General features: G+C 45.6%; 1 protein-coding gene across 10 annotated transcripts in view; it reads right to left on the bottom strand.

Annotated features, from left to right (window-relative positions):
• Nucleotides 1-3439: 3439 nt before the first annotated feature.
• Acp5 (acid phosphatase 5, tartrate resistant) overlaps nt 3440-23872 on the bottom strand; it is a 42617-nt gene continuing 22184 nt past the window's right edge. For 5 of the 10 annotated variants that reach the window (XM_076848222.2, XM_076848184.2, XM_076848214.2 and 2 more), the window contains 6 exons: nt 7887-7982; nt 5676-5781; nt 5163-5429; nt 4826-4953; nt 4378-4723; nt 3440-4017 (listed from right to left, as the gene is read on the bottom strand). In XM_076848222.2, the coding sequence (XP_076704337.2) occupies nt 3775-4017; nt 4378-4723; nt 4826-4953; nt 5163-5429 (984 nt within the window). In that variant the 5' untranslated portion in view covers nt 5676-5781; nt 7887-7982 and the 3' untranslated portion in view covers nt 3440-3774. The other 5 variants (XM_076848191.2, XM_076848232.2, XM_076848246.2 and 2 more) reach the window with 5 other exon arrangements.

Here is a 23872-nt window from a genome sequence, read left to right as displayed (position 1 = left end):
AATGTGTCACTTCTCCTTTCTGAGCTCTGGGCCCTGGGAACAAGGACATTGGGCTAAAATGATCTCTGATTCAGACCCCTGCCTTTCCTGAGTCAGTGGGACAAACCAGGATGGCTGTGAACTGCCCAGATTGTTGGAGTTGAGTAAGGATCTGAGCCAGGAGCTGTGGTGTATGTGTATAGCCTCGACTACTCTAGAGGCTGAGGCAAGAGGATCCTTGAGCCCAGGAGGCCGAGGCCAGCCTGGATAATATAAGGAGACCCTGTCTCAAAAAAGAAAAAAGAAAAAAAAAGTGAGGGTCTGCCACTTCCTGTGCCTAAACTTGGACTTGATATTTAAGATACTTAATCTGTTCCAGCCTCTTTAATGTCCTCTGAGAAACAAGGAGGATTATGACGCTTGTCTCATGGATCAGGATCAGAAGTGAGGGGGTTTTTCTGGTTTTGCCTTTTTTATTTTTTGATGCCAGGGACTGAACCCAGGGGTGCTTAATCACTGAGCCACATTCCCAGCCCTTTTTATTTTTTGAGACAGGGTCTCTCTAAGTTTCTTAGGCCTACTGAGTTGCTGAGGCTGGCTTCCAACTTGCAATCCTCCTGCCTCAGCCTCCTGAGTTGCTGGGATTATTATAGAATTGTACCACTGTGACTGGCTTGCCTTTTTTTTTTTTTTTTTAAGAGATAGGGTCTTAGTATGTTGCCCAGGCTGGCCCCAGACTCCTGGGCTTAACTGATCTTCCTTCAGCCTTCTGAAGTTCCCCATCCTAGTTACAAGGTCTCATCTCTTCTCAGTTTTCCCAAATACCCACTACTGGCCTCAGCCACCATGGGTATTTGGATATTTTCAACTCCCCATTCCACTCTGCACACAGGTGCTCTCCACTGCATTGGCATGTAGTGGTGGTGTTCTTCAGGCAATAGGCTTGGCTGATAGGTAAATGTCAGCTGGAACCAACTCAGGGTTGCACTTTGGTAAGATAGCTTTATTTAATTATACTATACTATATGTGCCTTGTCCCTAAGTCAACAGTATTAACGTCTATGAGGTAGCAAATAAAAGAGGTCACTTCCCCAAGTAACATTCTGTCCAGGTTGCTATCTTGCTTCACTCAGCTGGATTGACGGTTGGAGCCAAACAATGAGGTCCCTGCCCTGTAGCCACTGGAGTGGTGGTTGAAGGCGTGCCAAGGGAGCGGTTACTGTGGCTTGCCTTGCACCCGTGGCTCAGCTGTGTGTGGGTGAATGTTTCTCAACTCTCCCTCAGAGGGGAACTTTGCCCCTGAAGCTGTCAGCTCAGCATGAACACTCTGCTTTCTGTGTTGATCCTAAGTGGGGGTTGGGGGTGTGGGGCTGGGATGTGACTCAGTGGTAGAGCACTTGCCTTGCACGTATAAGGCCCTGGATTCCATCCATAGCACCCAAAAGGGAAAAAAAAAATCTGTATTCACCCCAAGAAACAGGCCCTGAAATAATTGTTCTAGAAGTTTTCCTTCATGTATATTTTCACAGATGTATAAAAGCATTGGTCCAGGGATATCTATAGCAGCTTTGTTGGTGAAGGAAAGATTGAGGGCTGGGGTTGTGGCACAGTGATAGAGCGCTTGCCTAGCATGTGTGAGGCACTGGGTTCAATGCTTTGCACCATATATAAAAAAAAAAAAAAAAGAAGAAGGGAAGATTGAAAAAGACCTCAAAGATCACCAGCAAGGAGCCAGTGACATGAGGTGGAGGCTCGGTGGCTATCCAAATAAAGGCAATCTGGGCTGGCTGTGTGGCTCGAAGCTAGCATACTTGCTGAGACGCAGCAGTTACTGGGTTTGATTCTCAGCACTACCAAGAGAAGGTGACAAAAAAAAAGCAATTCACCCTGAGAGCAAATCCTGTTTATCCAGAAACATGTCTGCACGTGTAGAAAAGAATGTGCAAGATCACTGCTTGCAGCACTGTTTGAGAGTTGCAAAATGATTGTAAATAATACAGATGACCCTCAGTACATAAGAAAAACAATGGTATACAAAGGGGACCTTTGGGGCAGATGGAAATGCTGTGTGTGGGTTTGTGCCTTTTTCAAAACTTATCAAACCAGGGATGAGGGTGTAGCTTAGCGGTAGGGTGTGTGCATGAGGTCTTAGGTTCCATCCCCAGCATCACACATACACAAACACACACACACACACACACACACATACACACACACAGAGTTTAACAACCTATACACTTAAAATGTGTAAATTATGTTTCAGTAAAATTGTTTAAAAAAAAAAAAGCAAAGTTCAGATCAGTGAGGAGGAAAAAAGCCAATTACCCTTTGTTTTGATTTGCACCAAGAAATTCAGCGGGGGGAAAGACATGGCATTTATAAAAAGGCATTTCCTCAGGAGAGGGGAAGGAATGGGGTGAGCTGGGACAGGGAGGGGGTGAGGGATTACACTTTTCTATGAACTTCAGATTGTGAATGGTGTGAACGTGTCACTGGATCCATATACAAACCAACAAAAATGAATGTTCTCAGACAAACCATGGAAGAACTGTCGTTAAATAGTGGAAGGACCCCATGCAGAATTGTGTGTGTCACTTTGGGGTAGAAAAGGAGGATGTTGGCTGGGGGTGTGCCTCAGTGGCAAAACACAAGCTTAGCATGCCCAAGGCCCTAGTTGAACCCCCAGCACCTCCAAAAATAAGAAAAAACACAAAAGGATGATTTTTTTTATTATGAAAAAAAAATCAACTTATTTCTAGAAAAAGAACACAATAATGGCAGCTGCTGCTGGGAAGAGGGAAGGCACAGATTGAGTTTTTTTGGTACTAGGTATTGCTTTTGGGGGTGCTATTCCACTGAGCTAGATCTCCAGCTCTATTTTGGGGGTGGTACCAGGGATTGAACTCAGAGGCACTCAACCACTGAGCCACATCCCCAGCCCTATTTTGTATTTTATTTAGAGACAGGGTCTCACTGAGTTGTTTAGTGCCTCGCTGTTGCTGAGGCTGGCTTTGAACTTGCAATCCTCTGGCCTCAGCCTCTCAAATCCCTGGGATTACAGATGTGCATCACCATACCTGGCTAGGAGGAGGGCATGGTTTGGAGAGAGGGCCTGCAGATTTGGCCTAGAAGACTTGCTTTATTTTGTATCTTTCTTCCTGCTTGTTTTGTTTTTGTTGTTTGTTTTGTTTTTTGAGGCCCAGTCTCACTATTTTGCCCCAGGTTGACCTTGAACTCCTGGACTCAAGTGATCCTCTTGCACCAGCTTCCCAAGTAGCTGAGACTACAGACACACCACGGACTTGGCTCTTGATTTTTACTTAAAATCATATGCATGTATGAGGACACTTGGTTATGGATAGGGTTAGGAGGTAGAAACAGGGGGCAGAGGCTCAGGGGAGCCCGGGCGCTCTAACCTTAAAGAGACAACACATTCCAGGCACACATGAAGCCTTGACAGTTATGCTTTTATTAAATGGCAGTAACAGAAACATGATTGCTTCAGGAACAAGTTTTCCCTCTCTTCCTCCCGGCTCCCCAAAACTCAGCCTAGGTGAGTCTGGCCATGGGGAGTGACATGCCGGCCGGAACACATGTCCATGCTTCTTTCCATGTGTGGGCATCTGTGCCACCATGGCCATGTGGTGCTGTGGCTCTCTTTCCTGCTCTGCCAGCGCACCAGGGGCCTGAGAGACAACCTACCTGTGGCTGGGTCTCCACAGGGTCACACACCACCCTTGCAGAAGCCCCACTGCCTCCGGCCTCCAAGTGGGCAGGCAGGGTCCTCCTGGGTGTTCAGGGTTTGGCTCGCTTGGGCAGGCTGGTCTTGAAGAGGGATTTTCCCGAGGCTTCGATGTATGTGACGGTCATCTCCTTAGGGCTTATCTCCACATAGGCAAAGCCACCCAGTGAGCCCTCGGCCCCATAGTGGAAGCGCAGGTAGCCGTTGGGGACTTTGCGCTGGTGCCGCACCGAAGGGTCCATGAAGTTCCCCGCCCCACTCAGCACATAGCCCACTCCGTTCTCATCTTGAAGGTACTGAGGAGAGAGGAGGAGGCAAGGTCAGTGGAGACCCCAGCCCTGACTTGGGGTTAACCAGGGGTTCCACCCACAGCTGCCAAGTCTGTCCCTGACCCCAGGATTTTTTTTTTTCAGCAAAATGCACAACCCCCACCCCCGGGACCTCAGTTTCCCCTACAGGGGTGTATTAATGCCACCTCACAGGTACAGCACTAGTAAACAACTATTGTCATGACTTTTATGAAACTTTTGGGTATTTTCCTGGATAGAGAGAAAATTCAAATTCAAACCCTTCAGAAGGCCACAGGAGGCCCCCAAACAGCAGGAGGACACCAGAGCTAAGAACCTGGCTCCCCTCCCCACCCACAGAGTCCTCACCTGCAGGTTGTGGTCATGGCCGCACAGGTAGGCAGTGACCCCATATTTGACCAGCAGTGGCTGCAGGTGCTTGACCAGGCAGCGGGTGGGTCCGTGCTCAGCAATGGACCACACAGGATAGTGGCCGGCCACCAGCACGTAGTCCTCTTTGGCTGCCGCCAGCTGCTTCTTGAGCCAGGACATCTGGGCTCGGGCCAGCGTCAGGTCTTTGGGCCTCTCAGGCTGCTGGCTGAGGAAATCATTCGAGTTGCCACACAGCGTCACAGTGTCCAGCATGAAGATGGCCACAGAGGTGTTGGTCCGTGGGATCTTGAAGTGCAGGCGGTAGAAGGGGCTGGGGAAGTTCCTGTGGAGGAAACCGAGGTCAGGTGTGAGCATTTTGGGCAGAGAAGCACCAGAGCTGTCTCGGGCCCTTTGTCGCTGTGTGTGAGAGGCAGTGCAGGCTCACCAGCGCTTGGAGACCTTGGAGTAGGCAATCTGTGCCGAGACGTTGCCCAGGTGGTCATGGTTCCCCGCCAGCACATACCAGGGTACATTACGCAGGGAGCGGTCAGAGAATACATCCTCAAAGGTCTCCTGCGGCCGACAGAAAGGACACCCCCCACCCAACAAGGGTCAACAGCTACCCCAATGCTGCCACAAAATCAGGGCCCAGGGACCAGGGAGTTGGTGCGTGTTCCAGGCACTGGTGGGTTCCCGGTCAGATTCCCTTTGCCCTCCCCAGAAGGTCACCAGATTGGGTAGCTTCTTCCCACTGCCATCCCCTTACTTTGCCAATCACACACCTGGAACCTCTTGTCATTGACATCATGCACGCCACTGAAGTAGAAGTTGTCCCCCAGGGACAAGATCAAGTCTGCACCCATGGTCTGCACAGTTCTGGCCATCTCCTTAGCGTTGGCTATCTCCCGGGCTGTGTGGAACGGGGCATTGGGGACTCCTCCCCAGTCACCCACAGCCACAAAGCGCAGGGTGGGGGTGGGGGCAGTACAGTCAGCCAGAGGGAGCAGCAGCGAAGCTTGCAGGACCAGCAGCACCGTCCATGTGTCCATCTGGAGGGGAGAGAACATGTCTGGGGCCCTGGCTGAGGCTGGGGAGCAAACCCTTGAGACCCTAGGCTGCCCTGCTCTGAGAGAAGAGGAGACCCCTCCCTACAGGGCTGGCGCAGCAGGAAACCCTTGGGTGTCTAGTTCCCAGGACACTGTGGCATGAACTGGCTGGAAGGACTCCAGGGGCCAGGAAGAGTGGCTCTGCAGGGCCCTTCCACCCTCCCTCATTCTGTTGTGCCCAGCACTCACCCTGGGGGAGACACAAGTCAGGCTGTGGGGGCTACGAGAGGCAGGTGGGCTCCAGGGCAGAAGTGGAGGTCACAGAGCCTTTATTCCCTGGGGTGGAAGCGGATCACTAGAGAGGATGATGCAGTTTCTCCGAGGACTGTCCCAGAAGCCCTCCCCTTGGGTCATGTGAGCCCTGGACTTCCCCAGAACTGGACATGGGATTCTGGCAGGGGGTCTGGACTCCCGTGGGAAACAGCACTGCCTGCACAGCCTCTGGGCTGCCTGAAGGGGCTTGTTTGTGTTGTGGTCAGAGGTGTCCTGTGTTTCCGAGTGTGTCTGTGCATCTGTGGGTGTGCATGCGCATGTGTGCATGAGGCTGTGGGTTGTATACTACGTGTCTGAGAACAACATGCACATCTGTGTTCTCTGAAGACACGCTTGTCCGGCCATGTCTGGGTGGGACTGTTTCCTGTGTGTGGCTGATCAGGTCTGCCTGGGTCTCTGCTCTCTGCAGGGGAGGCCTGGGCTGCGGAGCCATGTCTGCTGAGCCAGCGAGTCCTGTGTTAACCCGCTAGAGTTCTCCTGCGGAGCCTTGCGTAGAAGTTTGTGTGGACCAGAATTTGCAAGTCCATCTTACAGGCCGAGTTGTGCTGTGTCTCTCACATGAACTGTGTGTCTCAGTGATGTGTTGTTTGACAACATCTGAGCGTGGGACTCTCCAGGGTCCCCATGCTCTCCCACTTCTCCATCCCCCACAAAAGCGGCAGTGGTGGCCTCCCTTTTCCAAGAAGTCGTCCCACACCCTTCCCTAGTCTCCCACCCCCCTTTCCAGCAGGAGGAACCCAGGCAGGAGGCCTCTGGAGACAGACCATGTGACTGCAGCCTTCTGACCCTCATACTCTGAGCAGCTGCCGGCAGGCGGTTCAAGGAAGCCCAGCCTCAGAGGGAGGGGAACAGGGCTGGGTAGTGCAGGGTGTGGCCTGCTCCTCACCTCCTGGCCTCCCTCCTCTGCTTTGAACACCGCCCAGACGCGTTCCCTGAACACTCACCACCAGTCCCTCCAATCCCTGCGAGCGAGCGCGGAAGGAGAAACCCTCATTCAATGTCAAGGACACAGGCACAGAGAGGGTCGACGGTCACCCAGCTAGGGCTTGCTGTTGGTCCCCTCTCCCTACCCGCAACCTCTCAGCCGAGACAAACAGGAAGGAAGTGAGTAAGAGGGCAGGCTGAGCCCCCTCCCCCGGGGGCGCGGTGCCGAGAGCCCTGGCGGGGGATCTCACCTGCGGTCGGTGGGTTCAGGGTCGAGCCCAAGCGCTGCCACCCGAGCTGAGCTGCAGATCCACAGGGTGCTCGCTCTGGGGCTGCCCGGGTTTTAAGAAGGTGGCAGCCGGCCGGCCCTGCCCGCGGGCCCCAGGCCAGCCCCAGGTGAGCCTAGGCGGAGAGGGCGGGTGCCTCTGCCTCCCCACCCCGAACCCGGAGCCGCCACCAAGAGCCGCCACGCCTCCCAGAGGCCGGCTTGGCGTCTGTGAAATGGGCTAAAGACTCCAGAAGCTGCTCAAACCCATGCATTGCGGTTGTGGCTTGGCCGAGAGGTCAGCTCCAGGACCCGATCGCCTCCTCCTCCTCCCGCACCTCCAGCCCCCGACGCCAACTGGGAGTTGCCACCTGCCCGCCGCACTTGGGGCGCCCACTGGCCCACCGCCCCCGGTGGAGCGCTGGAGGAGCCTCAACTCTGGGCTGAGCCAAGATCTAGGAAGGAGGCCTGACATCTTCAGCCGCGGGCTCCTGGACTTTAAAATGTGTGTGAAAGGCTGCGGGTGTCGCTCAGAGGTAGAGAGCTGGCCTAGCATGCACGACGCCCTGGATTCCATCCCCAGCACCAAACCAACAGAAGAGAGGGGACAAGAGTCAATTTTTTCCTTAGAATTCCAAAAAACATGAGTGACCCCAGAGCCCTAGAAAGGAGCTTAACTCCTTTCCCATCTGCCACCCTCCACCCAGGGGATAATGTATGGAAAAGTGAAAAATAGCGACTTTGCAATGGCAGACACCTGGCAGATGCCACCTTAAGGAAATGATCCAGATGAAACGTCATTGGTACCATGTGTCTTTCTGCTAATGTCTGAGGACACGTCCTGTCCATGGTTTCTTTCAGAAACTCATAACCACAGGCTGTTGTTGAGAAAAATAAATAACAGACAAGCCCACATCGAAGAACAGTCAACAGAATACCTGACCAGTGCTCTACCAACAGGTCCAGAGTTGTTGTAGACTGGAGGGGACCAAGGAGGCATGAGGACTGGATGAAGTGTGGGGTCCTGGACGATTCTGTACCAGAAAGAGGACGTGTGGAAAACTGTTGAAGTCTGGAGAAAGCCTTGAGTTTTGTAAATAGCAACACAGCCAAGAAATGCATTTCTCACTGGGCCTGGGGGTAATCCCAGTGGCTCAGGAAGCTGAGGCAGAGGATGGGCAGCCTCAGTTCAAAAAGTTCAAAACCAGCCCCAGCAACATAGCAGGCTCTCAGTGAGACCCCATCTCTAAATAAAATACAAAATAGAGCTGAGGATGTGGCACAGTGATCAAGTGCTCCTGAGTTCAATCTCTGGACCCTTCCCCCCGAAATATGCGTTTGTCTTCTTTTATTTATTTATTTTTTTTGGTAAGAAATGAGGTCTCACCATGTTGCCCAGGCTGGCCTTCAACTCCCAGTTCAAATGATCCCTGTTCCTTACCACAGCCGTCAGCGAAGCTGGAACTACAGATGGGCACCACTGTACCCTATTACTTTTTCTATACCTGCGTTTATCTTTAGAAAAATAGGATACTTTTGGTACCATTTGATAACTTTTTTAAAAATTTAATTTTTTTTTTTTTTAGTTTAATGATCTTCATTGGCTTTACTTTCAATTCTAGAATTGGGCGATGCTTCAGTCCATTAAGTAGAGAAAGTGTTTCCTTATAACTTTTTCAATTAAGTGTTAGTGAAGCCAGAATTAGACATGCAGTCAGTGTAGATAGGTAAATCGAGTCAGGTCGGATCAAGGAGGCCAATTTTGAGTGAGTCTGGGGTGTTGGAGACTGTCCCCTGGGGGATTAAAATGTTAATTCCTTCAGAGCCCTTCCTCCACCCTATCAAGAGCCTGCCCCTGCTCCAACCTGCTTCCAAGGTAACCTGTCGCAGGAATTTCCTCTCCCTGCAGAAAGCCATAAGGTTGTTAACGTGCCCTGGGCTACTCACCCTGCTCTTCCCTCTTCAGCCCACCTGTTTCCCACTTTTGGTCCTCCCACCCGGCATTCCTGGGCTTTGTCATGTATGCAGGAAGAAGGATGAAAGGATATGGGGGAAAGGGCAGGAGAACCAAGGAAGCCAAGGACACAGAAAAAGGGCAGAACCCTCGCTTCTGGGGATACTAGGATACCAGCTATGGCCCCCTTCTCCCTCGCGGCGGAAGTGTATGTTACCCCTTTTTAAATAAACCCTGCTTTATATATGCTTGTCTCGGCGTGCCTCTCTAATGTTCAAACTTCAACATGTGGGGAAGCAGGAGTCCTCACTGATAACCAGCAGTATCATTCACACTTTATTTTTTAAATTTATAAAAGCAAAAAAAAAAAAAAAACAAAACAGTATGTGTGCATGATTAAAGTTAAGTAGATCTAGGGCTGGGAGTGTGGCTCAATTGTAGAACATACTTAGTACCTGCAAAGCCCTAGTTTCAATCCCTGGCATCCTCCCCACCCTGCATAAATAAATAAGTCAAATTAACCATAATTTCTTCAGGGGAGGCGTGTGATAAAACCTGTAGATCCTTGTATATTTGGTCCCCTCCAGTGTTCAGAAGAGGGTCTTCTCTCTGGATTCACCAGGAGAGACCCCTTCTGCAGATTTTCTGTGGGGTTGGATTAGGATTTGGTTCAAAGTCTCCTTCCCCCTCCACCCATGTCCTTTTATTTTATTATTATTATTTTTCTGTGTGTGGTGCTGGGGATTAAACCCAGGCCTTGTGCATGTAAGGCAAGCCCTCTACCAACTGAGCTATATCCCTAGCCCCCACCCATGTCCTTTTTCCCAGTACCAACCCCAGGTGACAGCAATCCCAAACTTGAGTTCCTCCTTGGGCTATGTAGGCCGTCCTCCTCCCAACTCTCCTTCCCTCCCTCCCCAACCCTTCCCTAATTTCCAGCCCCCTCCCTTTGTTCTGCTTCTCTGACCTCCACACCCTCCCAGGAACATCCCGAGTCCTCTGACCTCAAGGCCCCTCGCACTTGCGGCTCTGGCTGACCGTAGGATTCTTCCTGACTCAGATACCTAGTGGCTTCCTGGCCCACTGTATTTCCCTCCCTTTAACTTATGAGGTCTCACCATGGGGTGTGCTGGGGATGGAATCCAGGGCCTCCTGCCTGCTAGGCAAATGCTCTGCCTGGGACCTACACCCCCAGCCTGTCCCCAGCCCACAAGCTTATCATCTTGCTATAGTTTTCTCTGAAGCAATTATCACTGCTGACAGACTGGTTTATCTTGTCTTCCGTCTCTCTCCCCAGGTGTGAACTCCAAGGAACAAGAATGCTCTCTGTTTTTCTGGCATCTGCAATTGGAAGCCCGCACAGGTGGTCGCTCAGGAATCATTAGGGAAATGATGGAATGAAGGGATGCCCTTTCAGGACATGCTGTTCCTTCCATCTTCCATCCAGCCTGAATAGGCAGGCTCTCCCCACCCTCCTGGTTTGGATTCCATCAACTCCTTTAATTGACTCATTTTTAAGTGGTGCCTTTTTTCTGTGTGTGTGTGTGGTTGCTTTTGTTTTTATTTTGGTGCTGGAGCTTGAACCTATGACCTCACCCATGCTAAGCTCCACCACTGAGCTGCATATCCCAGCCCCTAAGTGTCATCATTAGTAATCAGCTGGGACATAACTCTCCCATGATTCCTGGTTAGTTGGAGAGAGAGGGAGAAAGAGATCCATATCTGTATTTATACCCCTGTATCTTGGTACAAAACTTCAAGTACTCTAGTCAGTACACACTAAGAAGTGCTGGTACAATAAAAACCAAAGTAAAATGTGGTATTTGGGGCTGTATCTTTGAAGTAGATTGCATGTTTCGAATGGATAAGTACCTGAATTCAATGCTTTGTTCCAATGAATAAATAAATTGAATCAGTGAATAAAGGTAGGTAAGCTTGGGCACTCCTCAGTGGATTTTCTGTTTCAGATTCTAGGTCCTCTGCTGTTATTTAGCTGTGTAACTGTGGGCCAGAAACTTTACCTCTTTGTGCCATACTTCATCTCTAACGTGGGAGATGTTAAAGTTGCTTAGTCAGAGTGTGTGGATCAAGTGATTAGCCACAGTGGAAGAATACACAACACTGCCTTGCACATGGCCAGCAACACTCTAAGCCAGCTGTCACTGTTCATTATTATTTCTGCTATTATATGTGTGAGTATTAGGTCAAGTGGTGGTAATTCGGATAAACTGAATATGTTTAAGAAACAGAAATGCATGCTTGGGGTGGGGCTCAGTGGTAGAGCACTTGTCTAGAATGTGAAAAGCAAAACTTGAGGTTTGATACCCAGCACTGCAAAAATAAATATTTTTTTAAAATATTTTTTTTTTTTAGTTGTAGATGGACTCAATACCTTTATTTTATTTACTTATTTATTTATTTTATGTGGTGCTGAGGATCAAACCCAATGCCTCAAATTTGCTAGGCAAGCACTCTACCACTGAGCCACAACCCCAGCTCTAAATATTTTTTTTAATTAAGAAAAAGGCAAAAATGATAGGTAGGGGACCAACTCATACTAGTTTTTCTTGAACTGTCTTGGTTTTATCACAGAAAGTTCACATTCTGGGAAACCCTTCAGTCCCAGATAAATTGGAACAGTTGGTCGCCCCAAGATAGTGAGACACAGGGGTGGGGCTGGGGTTGTGGCTCAGTGGTAGAGCGCTCACCTAGCACAGGTGAGGCACTGGGTTCTATCCCTAGCACCACATTTAAAAATAAATAAATAAATAAACAAAATAAAAGTGTTAAAAAAAAAAAAAGATAGTGATACACAATCATTGGTGAGAACTGTAGCAGGATCCCAGCATTTTATTATGAATGACTTCAAACATCCAGCAAAGTTGAAAGAATTACACAGTGAAACCCCTATATATTCATCCCTGGATAATGCAATTAATATCTGAATATGTTTTGCTTTGGTATCACTCACCTTCACAGCTTGGTGTGAAGCTTGGAATCCACCCCTGAGGAGGAGGTGCAGGGAGAGGAACTGCTTTGGGGGAAGTGAACCAACCCCTGTGTGGATGCACTAGGCATGAGGGCGTCCTCCTGTTCAGGTGGGGAGACAGGCTTTCTTGTGGGAGGCTCAGGACAGAGACCTGTGTTAGCTGATGATTTTCCATTACTCTCTTGTATACCTCAAATAATCAACTTACAGAGAGGAAAGGTTCATTTTGGTTCACAGTTCTGGAGGTGCTAGTCCATGACAGGTTGGCCCTGTCGCTTTGGGTCTGTGGAGAAGCAGCACATCATGGCAGGAGCATGTGGTGGATCAAAGAAGCCACAGGAAGAGAATGGAAGCCACAATCCCCTGTGACAGCACTAATGAAGGACCTCAACCTCCCACTAGGGCCCACCTCTTAAAGTTTCTACCACCTCCAAGTAGTGCCACGCTCGGGCCCAAACTTTTAACACTGGGCCTTTGGAGGAGATTCAAACCCTAACTATAGCCAGTCCCTAGCATTTTATTTTGCTTATTTATATTTTATTTGCTTATTTATATTTTATATTTTACTTATTTATATTTTGGCTCTGGAGATAGAACTGAGGCTTCACACAAGATATAAAAGTGATCTATCCATGACCTACATCCCCAGTCCTTTTTGTAAACTTTAAGACAAGATCTCGCTAAGTTGCCCAGGCTGGCCTCAAACTTATAACCCTTCTGCCTTAGCTTCCCAAGTAGCTAGCTCCTGGCATGCTATGAAGGATTTTCAAACTCAGCAAATTTGGGGAAGTTATATACACCCCTACATACTGACCCCTGGATGATGCAATTAATGTTTTGAGCATGTTTGCTTTTATATCCATTGATCTCTATTGTATGAATTCATCCATCTTAATTCTTGTCTTTTTTTTTTTTTTTTTGCAGTTCTGTGTCCCAATAACTCAGGGCCTCATGTATCCTTGGTAATTCTATGCAATTTCTATGCACTTTAATATTAGTTGCATAAATTTGTACATTTCCTTCATAACACTTCCGTGCTCTCATTACTAGCTAGAGTTCACTATTTGTTCATAGTCCCTCTCCTCAACCATGTGAAATTTACATACAATGATTCACCTAAATCTATGGGTACACTGATAAATATCAGCTGCAATATAAGCTGGACTTCAAAGTCACTTCTCTGGGATTACTCATTGAATATATCCCATGATATATTGAATATGTCTCATGTATATATGAAATATACATGTTAATAAACTGTTTAGCCAGGTGCTAAACAGTTTATAATGCAACCATTAAATAAATAACTTATTCATTCCCCAATTATATTTAAAACAACAACAACAAAATATAATACAATATAAAAATAACAGGAAATGTAAGGTCTTGAAAAATAACTTTTTCCTCAACTCTTCTAAGTTCTTAGCTGGAATGGACCCCTGTCTCTCACACACACACACATACACACACACACAGGTTAACAAAAGAAAATGAAACAGTTTATTTATTTTCATTTTTAATTTTTGGTGGGGGGTACTGGGGATTGAACTCAGGGGCACTCAAACACTGAGCCACATCCCAAGTCCAATTTTGTATTTTATTTAGAGGCAGGGTCTCACTGAATTGCTTAACATCTTGCTGTTGCTGAGGCTGCTTTGAGCTTACGATTTTCCTCCCTCAGCCTCCTGAGCCGCTGGGTTTACAGGCGTGCGCTACCACACCTAGCTAAACAGTTTATTAACATGTATAGTTCATATATACATGGGACTCATTTAATGAGTAATCCCAAAGAAGTGGCTCTGAAGTCCAGCTTATATTGCATGTTCAACAGGAATAGTAAATTTTTAGAGAGCTGATAGAACCAGGGGATGGCAACTTCTGGGAAATCAAATAAATAGCAGATGGAGGCTAGTTACTAGAGCTCACATTCCTGTGGTGCCATGTCCAGAGCCATGTGTCTAATGTCATCTTCAATGTCTCAAAGAGTAACCCATAGGTGTGACATAGGATGGGCCAACTGGCATCTACAATTATGCCACTGGTTGCTGGAGGACCTCCTGAGATTACAGGGGGCATCAGAATGGAGTGTCTCCCACCCCCCATTTTTTTTTTTTTTTTTTCCAAAAGAGTCTACAGAAGGAAAGAAGTTCAGGGACATTTGAAAAAAATCTTTGCTGTCCCATAGTCTTCATTCCATCATAATAGGAAAGAATGAATTCTATTTCCTTTCTTTCTTTCTTTCTTTCTTTTTAATCTGGAGTTTGAACTAGGGATGATTTATATCCCCAGTCCTTTTTAAACACTGTGGCTCAGTGGTTAAGTATCTCTGGGTTCAATCCCCAGTACCACCTCCCCAAACTGGGAGTGCCTACCACTTAGTACATACTTTAAAAAGGTTCACTTTAAAAAAATTTTTTTCCTGTGCTGGTGATGGAGCCCAGGGTCTAAGCTATGCTAAATACATACTTTACCACTGAGTTCCACCCCCAACCCCTCCATATTTACTATTACCTGGTTGTAATCATCAAAGGAGTTATATAGTTGTTGGGAGAAGGAATAAAGAGGTTCTATGACTTGGATAAGTGTCCCCCAGGCCCGTGGGTTAAAGACTAGGTCCCTAACCCATAGTGCCACTGGGAGGTGGTGGAGCCTTTGAGAGCAGGAGCCTATTTGGAGGTCGGCTGATCAATGGGGACATGCCCTGGAAGGGGAGATGAGGACCACATCCCTTCCTCTTTCTCTTCCTAGTTACAAGGTGGAAGTTGATGTAGCCTGCTCTCCCTGCCCTGATGTGCCATGTTGCTCCAGGGCCAACCACCTGACCCTAACCACCAAACTCCAAGACCTTGAGCCAAAATAACCTTTCCTCTTTTTAAGTTGCCTTCGGTATCTGTTACAGTAACAGAAAGTTGACTGACACAGGGACAAGAGTAAAAATGTTAAACATGACCAAGAGAACAACTTTAAGGCCAGGACCACATAGAAGGCAGGGAGGGGTGGAGGAAGAAGATGGCTGAAAACAAAATCTTGATCCATGTGCACAGAAAATCAGCAAATGAGAGTTCCATTCACCAGTGGGCGGATCAAGGAAGAGGAGCTGTTCAGAACCCAGGAGAGTCGTAAAGGGAGAAAACCAAAGAATCCATAGATGCTCACTTAAAAAAAATGTTTTTAAGTTGTCAATGGACCTTTATTTAATTTATTTATATGTGGTGCTGAGAATTGAACCCAGTGCCTCACACATGCTAGGCAAGTGCTCTGCCACTGAGCCCCAGCCCCAGCCCCAGCCCCAGATGCTCGCCTTTTGTGACACATTTTATCAGTCTTTTCTCTGCTGCAAACACCTGAGGCTACATAGTTTACCAAGAAAAGAGTTTGTTTGGGTGCAGTGGCACATACCTGTACTCTGAGTGCCTTGGGATGTTGAGGCAGGAGAATTGCAAGTTGGAGGCCAGCCTGGGCCATTTAGTGAGACCCTGACTCAACATAAAAAAAAAAAAAAAAAAAAAAAGGGGGAGGGAGACTGGGGCTGTGGCTCAGTGGTAGAGCGCTTGCCTCACATGGAGAGGCCCTGGGTTCAATCCTCAGCACCACATCTAAATAAAAAACAAATAAAATAAAGGTATGTGTCCATCTACAACTAATATATACATATAGTTATAGATATATATATTTATTTTTTTAAAGGATTGGGATGTAGCTCAATGGTAGACCACCCCTGGGTTTAATTCCAGTACTGGGGGAGGGGTGCTTATTTAGCTTGTTCTTTTGGACATTTGGATGCTAAAAGTCCTCTGGTGGCCCCATTTGTGCAGCCTCTGGTGAGGACCTTTGTGGCTCAGCACATGGTGGGGAGGCCAGAAGGGAAACATGTGCTTGGAGAAGAAAACAACTGCACGGTCTGTGCCTCTTCGTAACAACTCATTCTCGCAAGAACTAAATCACCCAAGACCAGCATTCATCCCTTCCAAGGGTGAGGCCACCAGGACCCAACCACCTCCCACAAGGTCCCATCTATTAAAGTTTCTGCCACCTAACTTCCCCACACTGGGGACCAAACTTCCAGCAGAGAAGACTTTAGGGGACACATTCAAGCTATATTCAAACTGTAGCACACACCCTGCACAGATCTGGCTTTAAGATCATGTGCACATGAATTTGCACTTGAAAACCATAAGTTAAAAAATTTATTTGAAGTTCATTTTATAAACATGGAAAAGATTCTGACACATGATCTACTTGGTTGAACCTCAAGGGCATTATGCTCAGCAAAATAAGTCAGATGTAAAAGGACAAATAGTGTAGGATTCCACTTATTTGAGATCCCTAAAGTAGTCAAATTCATAGAAAATGGAGTGGAAGGTACCCAGGGTTGGGGGAGGGAGAGGGAGCATTTAATGGGGACAGAACATCAGTTTGGGAAGATGAAAAAGCCCCAGAACTGATGATGGTGATATTTGCACAACAGTGTGAGTGTGCTTCATGCTACTGAACTGTATGCTTCAAAATGATGAAGATGGCAATGTTTTTGTGATATGTATTTTATCACAATTAGAATTTTAAAATTCAGAAAAGTACAGAGAATAAACCCTAAAACATGCCACTGTACCCACCACATGAAAAATAAAATGTACATTTGGTCATAATTATTTCACATACACATCCCCCTCCCCTCACTCCCCCCTCTCCCCTCCTTCCCCCTTCCCCTGCCCTCCTCCTCACAGTACTGGGTATTGAACCCACTGCCCCACACTGCTATGCAAGCCCTCTACCACTGAACCACACCCCTCTCCTCTTTTTATTTTTGGAGACAGGGTCTTGTTAAGTTGCCCCTGATGGCCTCAGACTTGGAATCCTCCTGCCTCAGCCTCCTGAGTTGCTGGGATTACAGGTGTGTGCCACCATGCCCAGTTAACATTTTCTTTTTCTCTTTTTGGAAGTACTGGGGAATCAAACCCAGGCCCTGGCACATACTAGATAAGCACTCTCCTACCATTGAGCTACATTCCCAGCCTCACACATTTTCTTTTCTTTTTTGGTACTGGAAATTGAACCCAGGGGTGCTTAATCACTGAGCCAATCCCCAGCCCTTTTTATTTTAGTTTTGAGACAGGGTCTCACTAAGTTGCTTAGGGGCTTGCTGAGTTGCTGAGTTTGGCCTTGAACTTGTGATCTTCCTTCCCCAGCCTCCCAAACTGCTGGGATTCAGGCCCGCATCACCCTGCATGGCTGCCTACTTTTTTTTTTTTTTTTTTTTTTAATGAAACAAAGAAAATAAGGAGAAGTAAAGTTGAAGCCTTTATCCCACCCATGATTTCAGCTCAAAAAAATCCTATGTTTTGAATCCTATTCCTGTCCCCTAATTGCTTCTCCCTCATTGGAAGGAACAAATACTACCAGATATTTATGTCTACAAAAGACTGACAACTTTAAATAGAAAAGTATCTGATAATTAGGTGGAGCTTGGAGTAGCAGCACAATATTTAAGAGAACTTACTTCCTGCTCATTGAAATATAACCCTCTTGCTGAGGTATTAAGAGGTGGGGCAGGTGGGACTATTAAGAGGCGATGGTCATCTAGGCTCTGACCTCACCAATGGGAGAATCCACTAGTTAATGATCAGTGGGTTCTTGCAGGATGGCCTTTATTGCAAAACCCAGTTCTTTCTGGAGCGCTGGCTCTGTCTCTCCAGGTGACGTCCCTGCCATATCATGATCCCGCAGGTAGCTCCTCCCCAGACACCAGGCAGAGGTCAGGTCCATGCTCTTAGACTTGCAAAACCATGAGCTAAATAAGTGGTTTCTTCCTAAATCACACAATCTGATATTCCGTTATAGCAACAGATACTATTTATTTATTTAGACCAGTGTGGGGTTTGAATCCAGGATATTAGGCAAGTGCTCTACCCATGAGCTACACCCCCAGTCCCTCCTCTTATTTATTGAACCCCTGCCCCACGCTGGGGACTGGACACAGGGCCTCCTGCTTGCTAGGCAAGTGCTCTATCACTGACCTACACCCCTGTTCCCCTTACTTATTTGTTTACATTTTAGATTTGCCCTGGATATCATGGACTTCAGAAGGATTTGCTGGGTGGAGACATTTAAAAAGGTTAAAATGTAAAATGCATCCCACTGATAAATGTAAAATGTTTAAATGACTTCAATTCAATAAATTTGTAAATGGACTAAAAAATGTAACCAACAGCCTCTTGCCAAGAATCCAGCAGCTATGGAAGTAACAAGATGATGGTGATTGTAATTGTAACTGAAAGTTTAAGGGAAATTTTATTTCTAAAGGTGTAAGTAACTCAAATGCACTTCACATTTACAAAGTAACCATCATAAAGGTGGAATCTTCTGGGACTAATAGCTGGAGCAGAGTGAGCAAGGACGTAGGGAGGAGAGATGACCACAGGGAGAGAAGGAAGGAGTGGGTGTTTGGGGCAGATCATGTGGCCTTCGGGATATTTGATGAATGAGTGAGGTGGGTGCCATGGAGGGTTCTGAGCAGAGGAGGGATGATTTGATGGAGTTTTGCATATTGTCCCTTAGGTGTTGGGGTGCATGAACTAGCCATTGGACAGGTTGGGTGTCAGCCAAAGGTCTGGGCCAGGTTCTGGTATCTGGGGACACCTTGCTGGGCCCAGCAGCTCCTGTGCTTATTGCAGCCGCAGTTCAAGACATCTGCAGAAAGCACATGATCTGCCCCAAACACCCCCTCCTTCCTTCTCTCCTGTGTGGCACAGCCTGAGGTGTAGCAATGTCCTGCAGACCTGCTATTTTGTTGGAATGAAGGGCAGAACTCCTTCCAGCCCCCTTGGTGCTAGGCCTGAGCCAGGTGTAGAGGATCCTATGATGGATCAGATAGTGCCCCAGAGAAACTTCCAGAGACGGACTGTGAGAGAGTTGTGCCCAGAGACAGGAGGATGGCAAGTTTGAGGCTAGTCCAAGCAACTTAATCAGACCCTGTTTGAAAATAAAAAGAGCACAGGATGCACCTCAGTCGCATGCACAAGGTCCTGGGTTCAGTCTCCAGGACTATGAACAAATAAACAAATAGCAATGCTATAGTTGGGATCTTGAATGTCTCCTAAAGGCCTGTGTATTGAGGGCTTGTAACCCCATGGTACTATTGGGAGGTGGCGGAACCTTTAGGAGGTGGGGACTAGTGGAAGGAAGTTAGGTCATTGGAGGTGTGCTCTTGAAGGGATATTGGGACCCAGCACCCCTCTTTCTTTCTTTGCTTCCCAGCAGCCATGAGGCAGTAGCTTCCTCCATCAGGGACACCTGCCATGATGTGCTGCCTTGCCATGGGTCCCAAAGCAACAGACCAACAGACTATGGACTGAAACCTCTGAAGCTGCGAGACAAAATAAACCTTTCCTCTTAACAAATTGATTATCTCAGGTATTTTGTCACAGTGACAGAAAGTTGACTAACCCAGGCACGAATCCCATCATGAGGGTCCCACCATCCGACATCATCTAACCCTAGGGCTTTGATATATGAATATTCAGGGGAAGTAAACATTCAGTTCATAACAGTCTCCCTTCTGACCTTGTTCAGATTTCACCAGGTTTATATGCACTCATTTGTGTGTGTGTGTGTGTGTGTGTGTGTGTGTCTACACTCATGTGTGTGCATGTAGATGTGGGGGGTTCTTTAGTTCTCTGCAGTTTTATCACCTGACTAGGTTCTGGTGGGCACTAACCCAATGAGGATACACAGCAATTTCACTGTCATAAGCCCTCATACTGTCCTTCCACAACCATAGTCATTTCCCCCACCCTACTCCTGACAACCACACATTTGTATTCCATGTCTATAATTTTCTCATTTAAAGAATATTTAATGTGGTGCTGGGGATAAAACCCAGAGCCTCATGCATACTGGTAAAGCACTCTGCCACTGAGCTACCTCCCCAGCCCCTCAATAATCTTGTCTATTTATATAATGAAATATTATTCAATAAAATGACATCAGTCCTGATACATGCTGTAACATGGATGAACGTTGATAACATTATGTGAAAACACACAAAAAGAAAGAAAAAAGGAAAAAAACAAAACAAAAGAACAAATGATTGGAGCCATTTGCGAAGGATTACACATTGTATAATTCCATGTATCTTAAATATCCAGTAGAGGCAAACTTACTGAGATTAAAGAATACACTAGTGGTTGCTTAGGGGTGGTAGAAAGTTGAGACAGGTAAAAGGGGTTGGTAGGCAAGGGGTATGGATTTTTGAGGGGAGAACAATGAAAATGTATTAAAATTTATCATGATGATGGGTGCATAAGTCTATAAATGTAATAAAAGCCATTGAATTTGTACTTTAGATGGGTGAATTGTATGGCATATGAATCATATCTCAATAAACCAATCTTTTAAAAAGCATCCTGGCCAGGCTGAGTGCAGTGACGCATGCCTATAATCCCAGTGACTCAGGAGGCTGAGATGGGAGGATTGCAGGTTTGAGGCCAGCCTCAGCCATTTAAGGAGGCTTAAACAACATAGCAAGATCCTGTCTCAAAATAAAAAATAAAAGGGCTGGGGATGTGGCTTAGGGTTTAAGCACCCTTGGATTCAATCTCTGGTACCAAAAATAAATAACTAAATAAAATAAAATCTAAAAAAATTCCATGTTACTGGAATTCATGGGGTATGTAATTGTTGAGACTGGCTTTTTCTTCTTTCAATCTAATTCCCTTGAGATATGTTGAGGTTGTTGCAGGTATCAGCAGTTGGTTCCTTTGCAGTACTAGCTAAGAGCTAAAGACCATTTTCTATCTTTTTGTGTGTTGTTTTCAACGTGGGGTCTTGTTATGTTGGCCAGGCTGCCTCAAATTCTTGGGCTCAAGAGCTTTTCCTGCCTCAGCCTCCTGAGTAGCCAGGACTTCAGGTGAACTACTGAGCCCAGCTCATATTTCACATTCATATTTGCTATAGATATCTCTGTGAAGTATTTAATTACATTGCTTTCAGGTTATTAATTTTTGACAATTATTGATATATTCTGGATATAAATACTCCATTGGATTATGATTTGTAATTCTTTTTTCCCTTATTATGAAAATATAATAAACTTCCTTAGTAATTTAACAGAGTGAAGTCTCTAATTTTTTACATATATTTTAATGCTGAGGATTGACCTCAAATCCTATGCATGCTAAACTCATGCTCTGCCACTCACTTACTGACCTATACCCTGGCCCAAAGTTCCTTTTTTTTTTTTTTTTTGATATTGGGAATTGAACCCAGTGGTACTTAACCACTGAGCCACATCCCCAGCCATTTTTTGTATAATATTTAGAGACAGGGTCTCACTGAGGGCCTTGCTAGGTTGCTGAGGCTGGCTTTGAACTCATGATCCTTCTGCCTTGGCCTCTTGAGTTGCTGGGATTACAGGAGTGAGCCACCGCGCCACACTCATGATATTTCTGCATCCTTTTTCCATTCCGTTGATGTGTTTATCTAAGTGCCAAAACCAATTAGTTTGATTATTATGGCTTTTAAATAAGAATTTAGGCATTATTAAGTCTTCCAAAATTGATTTTTTTCCCCCTTCACTATGTTGGAGATTGAATCCAGGGTCTCACACATGTTGGGCAAGTGCTTTACCACTGAACTTTGCCCAGCACCTAGTTTTTTTTTTTTTTTGTAGTTGTTTGTTTGTTCATTTACTGCCAGATTTGTTTAGCTATACCAGGTAACTTGCATTTCCATATTATTATTATTATTATTATTATTATTATTATTATTATTTTAGTTGAAGATGTACACATACCTTTATTTATTTATTTATTTATTTTTATGTGATGCTAAGAATCAAACTGAGTGCCTCATGTATGCTAGGCAAGAACTCTACCACCGAGCCACAACCTCAGTCCCTCCATATTAATTTTAATACCCCATAATTTGTTCTTATTATTGTTTAACAGAATCAATGATCTCTCTCTCTCTCTCTCTCTCTCTCTCTCTCTCTCTTTTTATCTTCTTTTTTCTTTTGGTGCCAGGGATTAAACTCAGGGGCACTCAACCTCTGAGCCACATCCCCAGCCCTATTTTGTATTTTATTTAGAGACAGGGGCTCAATGAGTTGCTTAGCACTCACCATTGCTGAGGCTGGCTCTGAACTCATGATCCTCCTGTCTCAGCCTCCTGCTGGGATTATAGGTGTGTACCACTGTGCCCGGCAATCTTTCTTTTTCTTAACATTTTGAAGATTTTTTGCATGTTTTTTTAATATATATTAATCCACCATTTTTCAGAGGCAATGACCTTCTAAAAATATTTAAACAACATGGAAATGCCTTTCATATTTACCCATATTTATGATGTTTGGTATTTCCTTTGTGTGTATCCAGATTTCCATATGGTATCATTTTCCTTCTGCCTCAGGCATACCTTGGATATTTTTATAGAGCAAGTATACTGATTACAAATTCTTTCACTATATCTAAACAAACTTTTTATTTTCCCTTCATTGGGAAACATATTATTTATTGAGCATAGGATTCTTGCTTAATGTTCCTGTTCATTCCATTCTTTAAGTTGCTGTTCCATTGTCTCATGGCTCATATTGTTTCTGGTGAGAAGTATGTAATTAATCTTTGGTTTTCTGTGGTTAACCTGTGTTATATCTCTGGTTAATTCAAGGAATTTTTCTATATCCCTGGGTAAACCATTTGATGATGGTGTGCTTGGTATACATTTTTTTCATAATCTCGTACTTGCAGTTTGTTGAGCTTTTTGGAACTCCATATTTATGTTTTTAATCTAATTAGGATTTGTGTGTGTGTTTGTGTGTGTATGTATGTGTGTGTACATGTATGTGTGTTCATATTGGGGGGGGGTGTAACCAGGTCATTGTGTGTTCTAGGCAAGTGTTTCTACCACTAAGCTCCCTGTTCAACCCCTAATTTAAAAAATTTAAAGCAATTATTTGTTCAAACTTTTCTGTCCTTCCTGCTTCCCCTTTTAGGGAATCCAAGCGTTAACATACTATAATAGATATATTTGTTCCATTATATAGCATGTTGATGTTGTCTTCATTTTTTCTATCACTTTTAAATTCTGATAGTTTGTATTGCTACATCTTAAGAGTGACTTTCTCTCTCTCTCTCTCTCTCTCTCTCTCTCTCTCTCTCGGATTAAACCCAGGAGCACTTTACCACTGAGTTACAACCCCAACCATTAAAAAAAATATATTTTGGGGACAGAGTCTGGCAAAATTGCTGAGAATCTGGCTAAGGTACTGTGACTGACCTTGAACTTGCCATCCTGGTGCTCAGCCTCTAGAGTCTGGGATTACAAGTGTGTGCCACTATTCTCAGCCTAACTCATTTTTTCAACTGTAATGTCTGACTTAATGTTTATTTTTGTGGAACATAATGCATAACATAAAATTTGTCATTTCAACCATTTTACACGTGGAATTCAATAGCAATAAGTACATTCACAATGTGGTGCAGGCATTACTGCTATGTGTTTCCACAATTTTTTTTTTTTTTTTACCTTTTTAAAATTTGTTTGTTTTAGGTATCAGGGATTGAATCCAGGGTGCTTACCCACTGAGCAACATCCTCAGCTTTTAAAATTTCTTATTTAGAGACAGGTTTCACTAAGTTGTTGAGGGCCCAAGTTGCTGAGGCAAGCCTTGGACTTTGATCCTCCTGCCTCAGCCTCCTGATGTGCTGAAATTACAGGCGTGTGCAACAGTGCCCAGATTTTTCACCAATCTCACCAGAAACTCTGGCCCCATTAAATAATAACTCCTAGCTGGTCATGATGGTGCACACCTGTACTCTCAGCTGCTAGGAAAACTGAAGCAGGAGAATTACATAACAAGATCTCAACCCAAACAAACAACAATAACAAAAATAAACAATTAACTTCATGCTGTTAAGCTACATTCTACTTTCTCTCTCTCTCTCTCTCTCTCTCTCTCTCTCTCTCTCTCTCTTTTTCATTGCTAG

The sequence above is a fragment of the Callospermophilus lateralis genome, chromosome 1, assembly GCF_048772815.1.
Source record: "Callospermophilus lateralis isolate mCalLat2 chromosome 1, mCalLat2.hap1, whole genome shotgun sequence".
Classification (NCBI taxonomy): domain Eukaryota; kingdom Metazoa; phylum Chordata; class Mammalia; order Rodentia; family Sciuridae; genus Callospermophilus; species Callospermophilus lateralis.
This window is presented reverse-complemented; position numbering and strand designations above follow the sequence as displayed.